Source organism: Cydia strobilella, chromosome 6 (genome assembly GCF_947568885.1).
Source record: "Cydia strobilella chromosome 6, ilCydStro3.1, whole genome shotgun sequence".
Classification (NCBI taxonomy): domain Eukaryota; kingdom Metazoa; phylum Arthropoda; class Insecta; order Lepidoptera; family Tortricidae; genus Cydia; species Cydia strobilella.
This window is the reverse complement of record NC_086046.1, coordinates 16334507-16349935: the sequence shown is the minus strand read 5'-3', so window position 1 is coordinate 16349935 and position 15429 is coordinate 16334507. Positions and strand designations below refer to the sequence as shown.

General features: G+C 38.4%; 2 protein-coding genes across 2 annotated transcripts; one reads left to right on the top strand and one right to left on the bottom strand.

Moving 5' to 3' along the window:
• The first annotated feature begins 578 nt into the window (after positions 1–578).
• LOC134742492 (transcription factor E2F4-like) lies at positions 579–5050 on the top strand. Its single transcript, XM_063675707.1, has 7 exons — positions 579–776; positions 875–984; positions 1086–1187; positions 2662–2833; positions 3604–3687; positions 3946–4024; positions 4782–5050. The coding sequence occupies exons 1-7, from the start codon at positions 669–671 to the stop codon at positions 4880–4882; spliced, it is 756 nt and encodes a 251-aa protein (XP_063531777.1). The 5' UTR covers positions 579–668; the 3' UTR covers positions 4883–5050.
• Positions 5042–14203, bottom strand: LOC134742463 (WD repeat-containing protein 46). Its single transcript, XM_063675639.1, has 11 exons — positions 14007–14203; positions 13676–13801; positions 12142–12398; positions 11376–11627; positions 10839–10989; positions 10013–10248; positions 9430–9594; positions 8383–8522; positions 6560–6750; positions 6008–6106; positions 5042–5197 (listed from the first exon to the last, which is right to left on the bottom strand). The coding sequence occupies exons 1-11, from the start codon at positions 14088–14090 to the stop codon at positions 5060–5062; spliced, it is 1839 nt and encodes a 612-aa protein (XP_063531709.1). The 5' UTR covers positions 14091–14203; the 3' UTR covers positions 5042–5059.
• Between the last annotated feature and the right edge of the window lie 1226 nt (positions 14204–15429).

The following is a 15429-nucleotide window of genomic DNA, read 5'->3' as shown; positions in this document are numbered from 1 at the left end:
CATGTGTATTTATTCACACGATGGCGGTGGCGCTTTTTATCAAGCGTTATTGGATTTTCGACTTTAAGCGTTGGCCGTTAAATCGAATTTAGCGTGCGGGCGGGTTCAAGTCCTTTTTACGCTTTGAAAAAGCGCTCGTGTTTGGCCTCTTAGCTAAACTTGACAAAGTGGACCTTGTTACATAATATTAATCTGTGAAGGGGACACGTGATTTAAAATATTATGACTCCTGTACACCATTGCCCAGCGTAGGCCAGTCTAATGGTCGTACCACACCATCGCACAATGACCTTGGTGCGGTGCGATGGTGTTATGCTCTTAAGGGACGCAGCTGTGCGGTGGAATGAGATAGCAATATCACTTGCTCCCTCTAACGCATAAATGCGTCCCTTTATATTATAAGGAGCCTTTATATTTTATTAATTCTCACATGATTTTTCAGGAAATGAATTAATAATATAAAAAAATATACAACCACATTATTATTAGAATGTTATCAGGTTAGCCAACATAATAAGTAAATCGTGTAAGGACGCTGACATATTTAAATTAACTGTAATTTATTATCTATGCCAGTGCCAGAACTGCCAACATTAGATACCCCGCGCTACGCAAAATCCAATGGCGATTGTTGTATTAAAATCATTTATAATTGTGTAAAAACAGTGATGACCGACTTAATATATAAACGTTATGAAAAATCATTAGGTCTTCTTACGACACGGTTCGTTTCATTATTACAAAAAGCCAAGGATGGGGTTTTGGACTTGAAAATCGTGAGTATAATGCTGGGTCCTGTCAAATCAATTTTGGCACGAAAATAAATATTTGAATTAACAGTAGCATTATTCTGAAATATTATTATTAATTTCAGGCTACCGATTTATTGGCTGTAAGACAAAAGCGACGGATATATGATATAACGAACGTATTAGAAGGTATTGGATTGATAGAAAAACGAAGTAAAAACAGCATACAATGGAAGTGAGTAAATGTCTTGTAGATTATCTTTATTGTTCACGAGTCTTTTATTGTTTTTAATTTGCGTCATGATAGTGACTAACTTTAAGGTTATATATTCACAGGGGAGCAGGTCCAGATGGAAATGCTTCAGACATTGGAGAGAAAGTTATGCGGCTGCGGAGACAGATCGGACGGCTAGAGGAACATGAAGAATTGCTTGACAAGTATGTTTAACACCTTATTCCTAAAGGTTTACAAATTGTCCAATAAAGATAAGTTAAGGAGAGCAACTCGGTACAGAATATATTTTTTTACATCATTTATTTATTTATCTAACATTAACAGGTATACTAAACATGCAAGTTATAGGTTACTGTACATTGAACTTAATTTAACAAGACTATACGAAATTAATAAACTGTGTAAACATAACAAATTATTGTATTACTACTATACTATTCTATTGTTTCTATTGTATTATGTAGATCAATACACATACTTAGGACAAATAATTTCACCAGAAGATCAAATCCAAAAGGAAATAGATACAAGAATAAGTAACTCGTGGAAAAGGTACTGGTCGCTTAAAGAAGTAATGAAGAACCCAAAATTCATTATGGAAGATAAAAAAAAGGTTTTTAATACGTGTATATTGCCATGCCTTACGTACGGGTGCCAAACGTGGGCCCTAACGGAAAAACAAAGGAAAGCTCTGAAAGTGTGCCAAAATAGAATGGAGAGAAGTATGCTGAACATCAAACTGAAAGAGAAAGTTAAACTAACACATATCAGAAAATTAACAGGAGTAGTTGATGTCACATATACAGTAAAGAAATTAAAATGGAAATGGATTGGGCACACGATTCGTAGCCGGAAAGACAAATGGTCCAAAGATATCACTGTCTGGTACCCCCGTGATGGGAAAAGGAGAAAAGGAAGACAAAAGAAAAGATGGGAGGACGAAATTAGAGGAATAGCTGGACCATTATGGAGAAGGAAAGCCATGAACAGGGAGTTATGGCAAATTCTAGGGGAGGCCTTTGCCAAAGGGCAGACTGACAATGAAAACGTCCCGGATGTCAGAAACACAAATTAGAATAAGTGAAATATATATATAAAGATGTTTTTTTATTGTTAAAAATAAGTCAGTAATAAAGGCTTTATTTATTTATTTATTTTATTTATTTACTATACTATACATGGCTAATAATACTAAATTATGACGGTATAGTCATGGGTGTGGAGATTGACTCCAAATACCGAGTTGCAGTGGCTAGGAGTCTCGGTTCCTTCTGTGAGAATATGTCTGTCTGGGGGTTGAATTGTACAGATAATAATGGTTTTACTGTAAGCAAAATTTTGTATTGATATTCCTAATAATGACTAGCTTAAGGTTATTAGATTTTTGACAGAAATATCATGTCATTACTTCCATTTCTCATCATAAATAATATGTGTAAATGCAAGGCAGGTTCTTCATGTTTTATTGTTAGATTCCCTATTTTGTATTTCTAATTCTCATTCTCAATTTAAAAACTAGCCGAATATATCACTATTGTACAATCCTATTATAATTTGCTTAGCTAAGCTTTATAGGCATATGACACCCGTTGTTTTGATCTAATTATTGTGACTCAAGCAGTTTTTTTTATGCTTTAAACAAACAGTCTAAATAACCTGCATCTTATCTCATTACAGACAAATCCATTGGATAGAGCAAAGTATTAAAAATGTATTAGAGGACATTGACAATGAGCCCCTTGTTTATGTGAGAAAGAATGACATTGAGCAGTGCTATGAAGAGAGCCAGGTGCTCGTTTTGGAGGCTCCCATTGGCGCTAGCTTGGCTGTGGCATCTGTACCAGGCAAGGTAAACATACTAGTTATACCGCATAAGGGATGTACCGGTATAGTTGTGTCGTTCTCAAGGACATTCTCAATTTACTATGGGAAATATTTTCGAGTGTGAATAAATCGAAAATATACTAAAAATATGATTACATTTTTATGTTTTTGTATTAGCGCAAATGAATTACCACGATTGATCAAATTTGCAAGTAATAATATGAATATGTTCAGTAAATACTCATAAAATGCTGGAAAAACTTTAGTAAGACAATTTATATATGTACAGTCGCCATCAGATATATCGGAGCGGCCAAGGTGCTCCTTTTTTTTTTTTTTTTTTTTTAACGTTGGGGAAATGCGTTTACGCATGCCACCTGGTCCGGGGGAACCAGGAGGGATGACGGACTAACCAGAGGACTACCGTCTAAAACCACCAACGAGTGCCGAATCTGCCTTAGATGGGGTGCCGCAGGGTCGCTATCAGCATTCGACCGCATGCACGCACTCTAACGCCTTGACAATAGAGGCGTGTTCAGATATTTGTGAGAGCCTCTGCCGCTCCGATATATCTGATGGCGACTGTACATCGTACATCCAACTTTTATTTAAAAAAGATTTGGTAGTTTTAAATTCTGGAAATCAGTATACATGCAGGTGGTGCTTACAAATATTACCGTATCGGCGATCTCCTAAATACAACTCTTACCCTGCCTGCCCTGTAAAACGGTAGTGGAAGAGCCAAAGGTCTGGAGATTTAAATAATAAGCAAATGTTGTTTTTCACAATTTTCAGGGCAGAGAGCAGCAATTCATTCTACACGTCAAATCGGCCGATCCAGTTGGCGTAATTCTGTTATGTGACACGGATAAAGAAAAGGTATTTATTTTACTTAAAGCATATTAAATAGTAAATATTTTAATAGCCCCTTCCATCCGCGCCTGCTCTCGCTTATGGTTTGGTTCGTGTTCTATTGTTTATAGTTTAAAAAATCTTGAATTTAATCAAAATTTGTTTAGTAGCAATTGGAAAGGTAACAAAGACTGTATACATTGTGAAATGATCGAATGGTTGGCAACTGGTTATCTTCTAAGTTTAAAACATATTTAAGGCATTTGAAATTCTGTTATGTTGCAGGAAATTGAAGATGTAACCATGCAGGACAGTGAGGTTCAAGACATAACAGACAACTTTGTTCATTCCCTTGATAGTGATGGTAAGTAATTTCCACATCCCATTAGGTTACATTATCAATGTTGCAATTCATTTAAAATAAGGGCAAAACTATCTACCATAGGAAATCCAAACTTCACCTTTGGTGCCCAACTTCGCCCAATGAAATTCTACATTTAATAATTTTAAATTGGTAATTTAATATTTGAGCATTTCTAAGGTCCACTTTTTTAATTGTAAAGTTTTTCCACAAAGCAAAAAAGCCAATTCCACAGGCAAGAAAAGTGGCTTTTTTCCTTCCTCTCCCAGTGAACCAAACCAGTTTTAGGTTTTTTCTGAGAAACTACTACAACTACTTAGAGCTTTGTCATGCATGTCTCACTATAAGCTGTGAATTAAATCATAAAGTCACATCTTACTGGGTAGTGTTTTTCAAAAGTTACAAGTTCTCTGCTCACTCGTAACTTGCAGCTATAACGCGACCCTGAGAGCATATAAATTGATGAGCGTGGGATGTACCTATGTAACCCTCATTTTAACCCCCGGAGTCACACGATTTCATACAAAATGTATGAAAAGTCAAAATCTAAGAGGTTTTTGACACAGCTCGTGGGAAATTCAAGTCACTGTCATTTCTTTTGTTCTCTACATAAAAGTTATGGTATTGGTGTAACATGCCCACAATATTGGTACATCCCAAAATTACGTCACGGACGATTTTTACTCCGAGGATGTAACAATACGTATAGGTCATAGGACGTAAATATTATATTTGTACTAAAATGATGTATCCTTTTCAGATTATTTACTGCGATTGAGTCCTCCGGTGACAAAGCAAGACTTTTCGTTCTCCTTGCGGGATTCCGAAGGGTTATGTGATCTCTTTGATATTACTTGTTAATTTACAAACTGATCTCTACAGACTTATTATGTAATATTTTTAGACGTTTTATATTTTGTTCTCTGATCATGTTTAAACTGACGAATGTAAATAATTAATCATGTAAATAAAAATCTAGTTTTTTTGACAGTTATTTTAGGGTCGTAAAAATAAATTAAGTCAAGTTTACATTGTGTTTTATTTCTTATTCTTATTCTTAGGTTTTTTAGGATTGGATACAAATCTATCAAGGACACCATACGATATTTTCGGTTTGGTTGGCTGCACTGGTGTTTCCAAGGCTTTTTGGACTTCTATTGCTTCCTCAATATATTTCTGAAAACAAAAAAGTGTTAATCAGTGACATTAGTGTCTGGGTCAAATACTGTTCTTACTTCGTTATTACTTCTGATGATAGTAAGTGGAGGCCTGGAGGGTGAATAAACGACCCTTTGTCAGCCGGGAATTTTAATTGTAGCAGATTGCAAATAGTAGAAAGTTTCCAAAAAGTTGTAGGAAATTTCAGGAAAATTTTACAGAAAACGAACGAAACTTCCATTTTAGAAATGGAAAACATCGAATCCCATGCAAAAATATGAGTTTCCGAAATTTTCCTATGTGTAAATTTCATAATTTTGGAAACTTTCCGACGGCACATCAGTACAGTCACGTCTGAAAATATCGATATGGACGAAGTGCCAAAAATATGTATACACTACCTTATGGCCCTTAAGGTAGTGTATACATATTTTTGGCACTTTGTCCGTATCGATATTTTCAGACGTGACTACGTACCAGTGTACCTACCTACAACTATGTCAGTAGCGCTGCCGGTAAAGTTACCCAATTTAGGGTGCTTACGCAGGTATACCAGTGGTAGTCTAAGAAAAAAACGTTTCCCTTAGTTTGACATCCAAAACAGATGGCGCTGTACTGAATTGTCAAACGTCAACTTTTGACAATCAGTTACCGCAAAATGTTTGGAGCAGTACAGCGCCATTTCGTTTACCTGTCAAATTCGAAGCACGAAATTGTGATTTCCGCATCTTACTCAATCAATGTACGAGTATCTTTGGGTACCTACCTATACGTAACACGATAAACATTCCATTTCCATTGATAATTGTTACAAAAGATGTTTCTTACCTTTCTTGACGCTTCCTTGATGATCTTCTTTCTTGCAATATTCGTTTTACCTTTGTTCTTGCGTCGAGGAGTTAAGTCTACCTTTTTAGGTCTTACGTACTGTAACGAAAAAAAGAGGTTAATAGTTATTAATTTCCACAGGGACATGATTCAAGTCCAAAGTGCGACATAGACTTTTCTAAGTTTAGCATCCTATATCCTTTAGTCACCTAATTTAGAAAAGGGTACCTAATCTCGGTCTAAAAGCGTACAAGTTTCTCGTGCCGAAATATCATAGGTATGGTTTATGATAGGTAGGCATGATTAGTTGATCACATTCCCCTACGCTACGATAACGTCATACGATACTCACAAGGAGGGTATTTTTCACCACAGTAGCTGGGAAAGGGTCGTTATTCAAAAACAGATGTATTAAAGTTTCCAATTCATCCACAAGAGTTGCGAAGTAATTTGTAATTTTTCGCTTTCTCGGGTACCATAATAACATGAGGTCTTTGGTCCTTTTATGATCCTAAGTAAAAAACATCACCCTAAAGGTATGAGCTTTCTTACCAGTAGTTTCTTCTTAGCCTCCATTTGTTCCTTCATGGTGGGCACGTCGACCTCGGCGACCTCGAAGGGATTGAGCGTGATGAGCTCGGGCGGTATCTTCTCGAGGAGGGCCTTCACTTCGGCCTCCTTGCGCTGTTTCTTAGTCTGGAACGGATTGCTTTCTAGGGCGTCGAAGTTCGGCTCTCCGCTGCCTGTAATAAAAAGAAAAAATATAACTGTTGTGCGACATATGATTTGGTGCGCGCTTGATGTGTCAAGTCATGCGATTTTAAACATGGTAAATTCGTACGTTCATACGTTGACTAGGAAGGGCGTAACCTAAACCAAGATATTGATAGATACGCACCAATACAAACGAAGCGGAAGAGTTTCGCCATGTTGCATGCTAGAAAGCTGCAATTTGGCATGTGCATACATAAATCATGCATGGCGACAGAACGCTAAAACAAAAACTACAAAAAAAAATTTAGGGTACAAAATTATTATTTTTGAAAATATTTTTCGCTTTAACCCAATGGTATGGGGTATCGTTGGATATAGGTCTTTTAAAATGAATACGAGTCTCTAGAAACCATTTTTAGGGTCCCGTACCTCAAAAGGAAAAAACGGAACCCTTATAGGGTCACTTTGTTGTCCGTCCGTCTGTCTGTCAAGCCCCTTTATCTTGGGAACACGTGGAGGTATCGAGTTGAAATTTAAGACTCAGGTCTACAGCCCCTTCAAGCTGTAAAAAATTAAACTTACTGAAAAAAGATACGGCCGTTTATGCCGCAAAAAACGTATATTTCGACATTCTTAAGGGAATCAAAATTTATAGGGCCTATGAAATTTGGCAAGTAATATCGTCTTACACTACAAATACAGGGAAAAATCAGAAAACTATTTAAAAAATAAATAAAATAAAATAAGGAAATTTGTGCGGAACCCTCGGTGGGCGAGTCCGACTCGCACTCGCTCCAATAGAAAAAAAAAGTGCCGCTTCTTACTTTTGAACCATGGGTCCAAAAAATATCGCAAAACAAAAGCTTAATAAATACATTCGTTTACGTTTAGATTATTCTGACAGAATGGTAACTATGGAACCCTACACCAGGGACCGGCCCGCTATCCCTTATCGGGGTTTTATAAGGGTATTGCATAAGGCATAACTCACCATACCCTTTGCCAGACGAAACCCTTTGTTTTGCTTTTAAAAACCCTTATATAAAGCTACCACATTTGAGTAGTCGGTAGCCCAAATACAATTACAAAACCCTTATCATCCGCTCACCAAACACCTTGCATATTGCTTATAAGGGTTAGCCTTATAAAGGGCTTCCCTTTTAGCATATAAGCGTGCTAATTTAAGTCGTCTACCTTGTTCATAAAGCACACATTACTTCGAATCCGAGCGATCGTCGGAGGCGACGGCGGCGTTCTTTGACTAGGCACGTATTTTCTTTCCTTTTCATACACTACCGTAGATATATACTAATCCTGTCTCTTTCACGCAAAGGGAAACCTTTATAAAAAGCGCTTAAAGATAAGGGTAACCCTTATTAAGAGCTAGCCTTATTTTTGGTTAGCTTTTCGTTAAGGGTTAGTCAAAGGTAAGGGTATGAATGGGCTTGCAGTTCAAAAGGGAAAGTCTTTCAATGTGTTAGCCGTGTTTGTGTGTCGCTCATTGAAAGGGTTTTATCGCGGAAAGGGTTGTCCGGTCCCTGCCCTACACTGAGCAAGGCCCGACATGCTTTTGGCCGATTTTTGAGTGTATAAACTCTAATTTAATTTCTTTGCAATGGGCCTTATTTCCATATGTAGTTAACTATTGGAATTAAGCTTACCAGGTATAATGATGCTTGTGAACCCTTTGGTGGTGCCGATTCCAAGCACGTCCTCATACGGGCAGAACTTGAAGTTGCAAATGTTCTTTCCCATCCTGTGCCTCATATACGGTTTCACTGTAGTTTTTGTGCAGCAGTTGCTAAAAGAAAGAAATAAACATTCATAGTAAAATAAATACAAGAGAAATTTTTGCATTTATGCCCTCCGGCAAAGAAATCACGTTTGCTGTATGGGAGCTCCACTTAGATATTTATTTTATTCTGTTTTTAGTATTTGTTGTTATCCTCCTGAGACCCAGAAGCATTTGTTTTGCCTTTGAATTTGGAACCCTTAGTTACTCAACATAAGTTCAAAATAGATTGTGGAATATGTACAAAAATTTGTACGCGGGGTCTTAGGAGAGTGGCAACAGAAATACATCATCTGTGAAAATTTCAACTGTCTAGCTATCACGGTTCATGAGATACAGCCTGGTGACAGGCAGACGAACAGCGGAGTCTTAGTGATAGGGTCCCGTATTTACCCTTTGGGTACGGGACCCTCAAAACGGTCGTCGAAACACAATTTCGCTTTACACTTCTTTGAAGGGTAAGTGTGCAACAATATTACCTATAGAGAGTGAGTTTAGACTGTAGGGGCTAAGGAACAATACTATAGAGTAGAGGTGACAAGGGGGAAGGAGGGAGATCTGAACGAGATGCTCTTATGGAACTCTTAGTAGGAGAAGCAGAGAAAGCGGCATTATTGTTTGTACTTGTTTCACTTTTCATTTCTGCCTACTTTATGAACCCGACTAAATTACGTAGGTTGTTTTTGGTATGTTGTCAAGAATGTTAAAACGTGTTTTTAATTGCACGCATGTAGCAACTCCTTAATATACTTGCTTTGAGGTAGGGGGCCACAGAGAAGCCTGTTTTATTGGAGCGAAGTGTACTCAATGTCAAGTACAAGTATGTAAGAATTACACCATTGCATTGCATTGTAAATAAAATAATAAAATGTTTTCGTGCCACATCATTTATTTAAGTAAGCATTTCGTTACTTACTTGTATACTTCAAGCACGTCATCCAACCCCACCGCCAGCATGTCTTTCTGTGAGAACGTCAGATCCACGGGCGCGCATCTGAGCTTGTAATAATGCACGGGCCCGTCCAGGTTTCGGATGTCGTATATCTTCAGGCTACGGTCTACTCCGCTTGTGGCCATGTACCTGGAATTCGATAACATGTAATGTAGTAAAATGGAAAGAAGACGAAAAATCTGACTGTGACTTATGGCACAGTATCTTCGCCAAAGGATCCTTCACTATCGGTGACCAAAGCGACACGACTCCTTGCGAGTTCCTTATACTTATACAGAGTGCCGTTGTAAGGGTTTTGAGTCATGATCGAGTATCGTCCTAGATGATTGTTGTAGTAGCTACTGTTACTTACACGCCTCTGTTATCCACAGCTGTCGCCGTCAATGGAGACTTATGGCACAGTATCTTCGTCAAAGGATCCTTCACCGTCGGCGACCATAGCAACAGGACTCCCTGCGAGTTGCCTATACAAAGAGTACCGTTGTAGGTGTTCTGGGTCATGACCTATGTTCGTCCTAGATGGTTTGTAGTAGCTACTGTTACTTACATGCCTCTATCATCCACAGCAATAGCCGTCAACGGTGACTTATGGCAGAGTATCTTAGCCAAAGGATCCTTCACTGTCGGCGACCAAAGCGACACGACTCCTTGCGAGTTGCCTATACACAGAGTGCCGTTGTAGGGGTTCTGGGTCATAACCGAGGTTCGTCCTAGGTGGTTGTTGTAGTGGCCTACGATTTCTCCTATGGAAACGTCCAGCCATGACATGAAGCCGAATTCATTCTGTAACAAGTTGACAGTTCAAAATATATAGTACAAGCTTCTGCCCGCGACTTCGTCTGTGTGGGATGATGATTGATAAAAGCTATCCTATGTCCTTCCTCGTGCTTTAAGCTATCTCCATATAAGTTTTATCTAAATTGTTTCAGCTGTTTAGCGTGAAGAGGTAACAGACAGACAGACAGAGTTACTACTAGCTGTGGCGCGGATGGCCGCGTGGGATTTAGTCTGTGTCATTTTCCTTCTGTCCTCCCCACACCCTGGGAGTTTCCCTTGGGCTTTCTTTCATGCCAAATTCCATCAAAATCGGTTCAGTAGTTATATTAGGCGTAAAAATAAGGTAATAAACAGAGACATGACTGATTTTCGTATATACAATATTGGTAATAGGCACAGGGTGGATGGATACAGGCAGTCAGCAGTGGAAGCTACACTGGTAGATTATTCAAAATCATTTAACTACTCTTTAATTGTAAACTAGACTGTTAAAAATGGAAATTTTGTGTGATGTAATCAATGGACGACCCATTTTGGAATGTTTCACTTTGATGAGGGAATATTCACCAGTAAATTATAAAATAATGGGTACTTACAACACCAGCCAAGAGGAAGTGGTACGGCAGAAACTCCATCCTCAATATCTTGTCCATTCTTTTAACACAGTGAATTTCAATGCCGTTATTGTCATAAATATATAACCACTCCTTCTGGGCTACAGCCATCATTGTTTCTACGTGCAACCAACTGTAAAATTCAATGGAATAGTTTAGAAGATACATAAGTTAAATACGTATTTTTCATAAGCAGTTAAAAGACTTACAACCATATCCGCAATTATACGCGAATCGCGATTTTCTAACGTAAACAGTCGGGCTCGCGCACGAAGGGTGCCGTACCATTACGCAAGAAAATCACGTTTGTTTTATGGGAGCTCCACTTAAATATTTATTTTATTCTGTTTTTAGTATTTATTGTTATAGCGGCAACAGAAATACATCATCTGTGAAATTTTTAACTCTCTACCTATCACGGTTCATGAGATACAGGATGGTGACAGACGGACAGACAGCAGAGTCTTAGTAATAGGGTCCCGTTTTTAGATTTGTATTAATTTATGTGCTGATACTTGCCTCACATCATGTATGGATTCCATAACATTGATTTCACAATGCAATTTCTTGGTGACCCAATCAAAAGCTGCCAAATGTCCCTTCTTCCCACCCAACAGCAGATGACGCCCGTTGCGGGTGTATTTCATTCTGTACGGACCAAAGTCCATGTTTAGGTCGAATATCTTGGTTGCTGCTGTGATGTCCACACTGTCTCTGATCAGGTCTTGCGTTATTTCTGTAGTTTTGCCATCATCCTCAACTTCAACATAACTGAAACATTAAGAATTCAATCCAAATTTTTGACACAAATTTTTGGCCTAAGTTGTTTATATTTACTGGTTTTATTAAAAGATTAGTTACATAAAAAGAGTATTATAAAAATAGCTTTCATTTACATAAAAAATCTAATAGAACTCATTCATCCAATAAAAACACTAGACTTTGAGACTAGACTAATAGAATATTGTGTATGTAAATGTATAGTTTTTTTTTTACTTTACTCAACTAAGCTACTTGCATCATCCCACTAACACGGGGTTAACCCAGTGTCAAATTGTACTGGTAACCATGGTAACTCCAGGTTTAACCAGTTAACCCCGGGTTAGTGGGATGGTGCAAGTGGCGGTTAGTAAGTTACTGCTCTGGTGAATTCACCAGCAGAGAGCAGAGAAGAATACCAATTGGTAATCGATGATTTACCAATTATATTTATTAATTAAAATGCCTTTTATATTTATTAGTTTTGTTATAGGCCCATAAAGTTAAATGACTACAAGTTGCTCACCCTTGCTCCTCAGTCAACAATATTTCCGCCCTGGCTGTCTGCTCTTGAGCATAATTGTATATCTTCTCCTTCTTCTTCAGTTTGTGAGCATGCAGCGGATGCCGTACCCCCTTCCCCACCCCCTCGCCACGGGAGAGCTGCTCTAACTTGTAGGGGTTCACCGGAGCTTTACCAGGATATTTTTTTTTTCTATTTTTAACAGGCTTATTTGGAACTGGCTCGTTGCGCTGTGCATTGGCATATTCTTCTTGTTTTTTCTAAGAAAAAGTGCCTATGTTAGTGACAGACTTACAATAGATCAACCATATACCGACGCAATAATACATAGTCGTTTTGACTTGAAATATAGAGTACATATAGGAGAGAGAGACAACTGGATGGTGGAAGTCAGACACCCGACTATCTGCTTTACGGATAGCTCAAGAAGAAGCTTAACGAAACTAGCAGGAGCAGGCATAGTGATCCCTAAACTGGGAGAGAAAGTATCAATAGCACTGGGTAGATATGCTAGCGTGTTTCATTTCAAGCTGAGGTATGTGCTATAGCGCACTGCGCATGTATAGTTAAAGAGAGTGTGCATCAAGAGGGCACTGTTGTAATATACACAGATAGCCAAGCAGCACTGAAGGCACTAAAGGAAATAACGGACAACTCCTCTCTCGTGAGAGAATATCAAGAGGAGCTTAACTGTATAAACAAGCAAAGAAGCGTAATGGTGGCATGGGCACCAGGACACCAGGGAGTAATGGGAAATGAGAAAGCAGACGAGCTGGCGAGGATAGTGGCGGAGACGGGATATATAGGTCCGGAACCAGCTCTGCCTATAGTGCCCCTGTCAGCGGATGTCACAAAGGGAGTCAAAGAGAAAGTAAAAGAGATAAAAGCACAGAGAGTATGGGAAGAAGAGGCCAGCTTCTTCTTCCCATACTCTTTGTGCTTTTATGCACTGTCGAAAATGATGATTAAAGGTATAGATCATAGGAGAACCAGGTATCTTTTGAAACTAGGTAAGAGCAGTCTGAGACTACTGACAGGTATCATTACAGGTCATAACACTATCAATAGACACCTTAAGATAATGGAAATTAGTAGAGACGCCTCCTGTCCACATTGTGGTAAGGAGGAGGAGACAGGCTGTCACTTATTAGCAGAGTGTATTATGTATGCTGCACTGCATGCGGAGACACACTGAAAGAGAACGAACTAAAGGACATTGAACTTAAAGATGTCCTTCTGTTCTGTAGGAAAACAAAAAGATTTGAGATTTGAAAGAATAGTGTGGGAATGCCGCCGGGAAAGTAAACTGCAGCTCCAACTTCAGGGAACTGGGCTAAATGAACGCGACACGTGATCGACAGCCCGCCTGCTGCCGGCCAGGTGTCCCTATATGACATCTACATCTACCATATAGCGACAAAACAGAAAACAATATACACACACCACAAATAATCAATACCACATCGTCATACACTGAAAACAATAACATTCATTCACTTTAATAAAAACTAAATTAGATTGTAAGGAAAGTAGTTACCTGTTTATGCTTTAGTTGGAACATCAATCGCTTGTTGAATTTTACATTATACACTTCTTCCTTTTGACTTCCAGTCTTTTCACTAGCATCATTTGCATTGTTAGCATCTATTTCAAAGTATCTTTTCTGTAACAAGGACAAAAATACAAGAAGCTACGTAGTAGTACTGTGAAATGAGGCTGGTTTGTTATGCTATTTGTGAACCAGGATATACAAAATAGTATAAGCCGGGGATATTTCGGATCAGATCAGCCAGTAAGTAGGTAAATTAAATTCCTACTTCTTGTGTGGTCACCAATTTTTAAGTTGTTAAGGGTTTCTTAATACATACCTTTTTTTCTTTCGGTTTCTGTATCATTAAGTTTTCTTTCAGTTTTGGTTTTATAGAATCAGCCTTCATAGCCTTGGGCTTCATTGTGCTCTTTTACTTAGCCGTTTACACAATTAATTAAATAACTTTGTACACCATAAACACTAACATGTGTAGTTTAGTGAATATAGAGAGGTTATCTTTTTGACATATTTTGAAATGTGACGTTTGTGACATTTAGTTTAAATGTTGCCATATTAAAATAATAAGAATTGTTTTAGGTGGTTTTCACATCGCTCGCTCCATCCAGAACTGCACTGTTACGTCCTGTGTACAACATAGGACATAAGGCTCTTTTGAATGGCTGCCTTACTAGCTTCCAACCGTGTAGACGGTCCAAGGTCTCCCTGACTTTCCCTAACGTCGAAGGTTGGTTTGGTTGGTCACCGTATAGCCGTATAGCCTTTATTTGTCACGGCAGAGGAACACAATATACAGCGCCTACGTACCCACTGCGACCTTCTAGATTCCGACCGTGTAGTAGATGGTTTGCAACTAAAGAATATTAATTTGGCAACTAAAATGTATTGCGCACCTACCAAGGCCCAGACTTCAGAGTGATCTTGGACCTATACTTTTGTTTTTTCAAATTGGGAATTCGTATTTCATTTCTACGCAGAAACTCAGAATGACGGGCTCTTTCGATCCAAAAAGATACAACAGATGGGCGTTCCGGATCGCGGCCTTGGTGCGATCCGAGGCCTGTTCGATCGGTTGAAAGGTGGGCCACCGTACGTCCGTTAAGGACTCTGCTATAAGTGAAAGCGAGAAAAAGACATGCAGACCAAGGTCGTGATCCGGGGCGCCCGTCTGGCGTCCGGCTTTAATAGGAGATAAAAAGTATCCCAAAATTTCCATTGATGCTTTCATTTCGTTACCGTCATACAAAGTCTACGAAAGATGGTAACGGAATATAAATAATAATCTTGGGACAATTTTTTCTCTTAATAGAATTGAAAAAGCTTGTAATTAATTCCGAGTAGAAAGAACATATATATTCTACCTAGACACACCCACTTCGCCAGTAGAAAACGGCGCGAAATTAAAATTATATATGGAAGGGCAACCCTTTGCGCCATTCGCCTACATTTTCGAAATTTGCCGCTTTTTTTTACTGGCAGTGTCATGTTATGTTACAAGGGCTATTGTGTTAAGACCACATTATATAAAACGATATTCAGGGAAATCAAATTATTTGGTAAACAGCCAAATAATTTGATTAAATTTAAATATTTTTTAAAGTACCGTTTTAGGAATGGAAGTAGGGAATGCAATGGAAGTAAATAATATACTATATAGGGAAAAAAACCTAAAACATTCATACTTTTCAATTACTTTGCCCATGACCACTTGACCACCATAGGAACGGAAATAAGAACAGGAA

Coding starts and splice junctions, on each gene's coding strand:
- LOC134742492 (XM_063675707.1), top strand. CDS start 669: ATGACCGACTTAATATATAAACGTTATGAAAAATCATTAGGTCTTCTT. Junction 985..1,085: donor AAAAACAGCATACAATGGAA/GTGAGTAAATGT, acceptor ATATATTCACAG/GGGAGCAGGTCCAGATGGAA. Junction 3,688..3,945: donor GTGACACGGATAAAGAAAAG/GTATTTATTTTA, acceptor GTTATGTTGCAG/GAAATTGAAGATGTAACCAT.
- LOC134742463 (XM_063675639.1), bottom strand. CDS start 14,090: ATGAAGCCCAAGGCTATGAAGGCTGATTCTATAAAACCAAAACTGAAA. Junction 10,249..10,838: donor ACTTCCTCTTGGCTGGTGTT/GTAAGTACCCAT, acceptor AACTTGTTACAG/AATGAATTCGGCTTCATGTC. Junction 6,751..8,382: donor CACAAGCATCATTATACCTG/GTAAGCTTAATT, acceptor TTTTTATTACAG/GCAGCGGAGAGCCGAACTTC.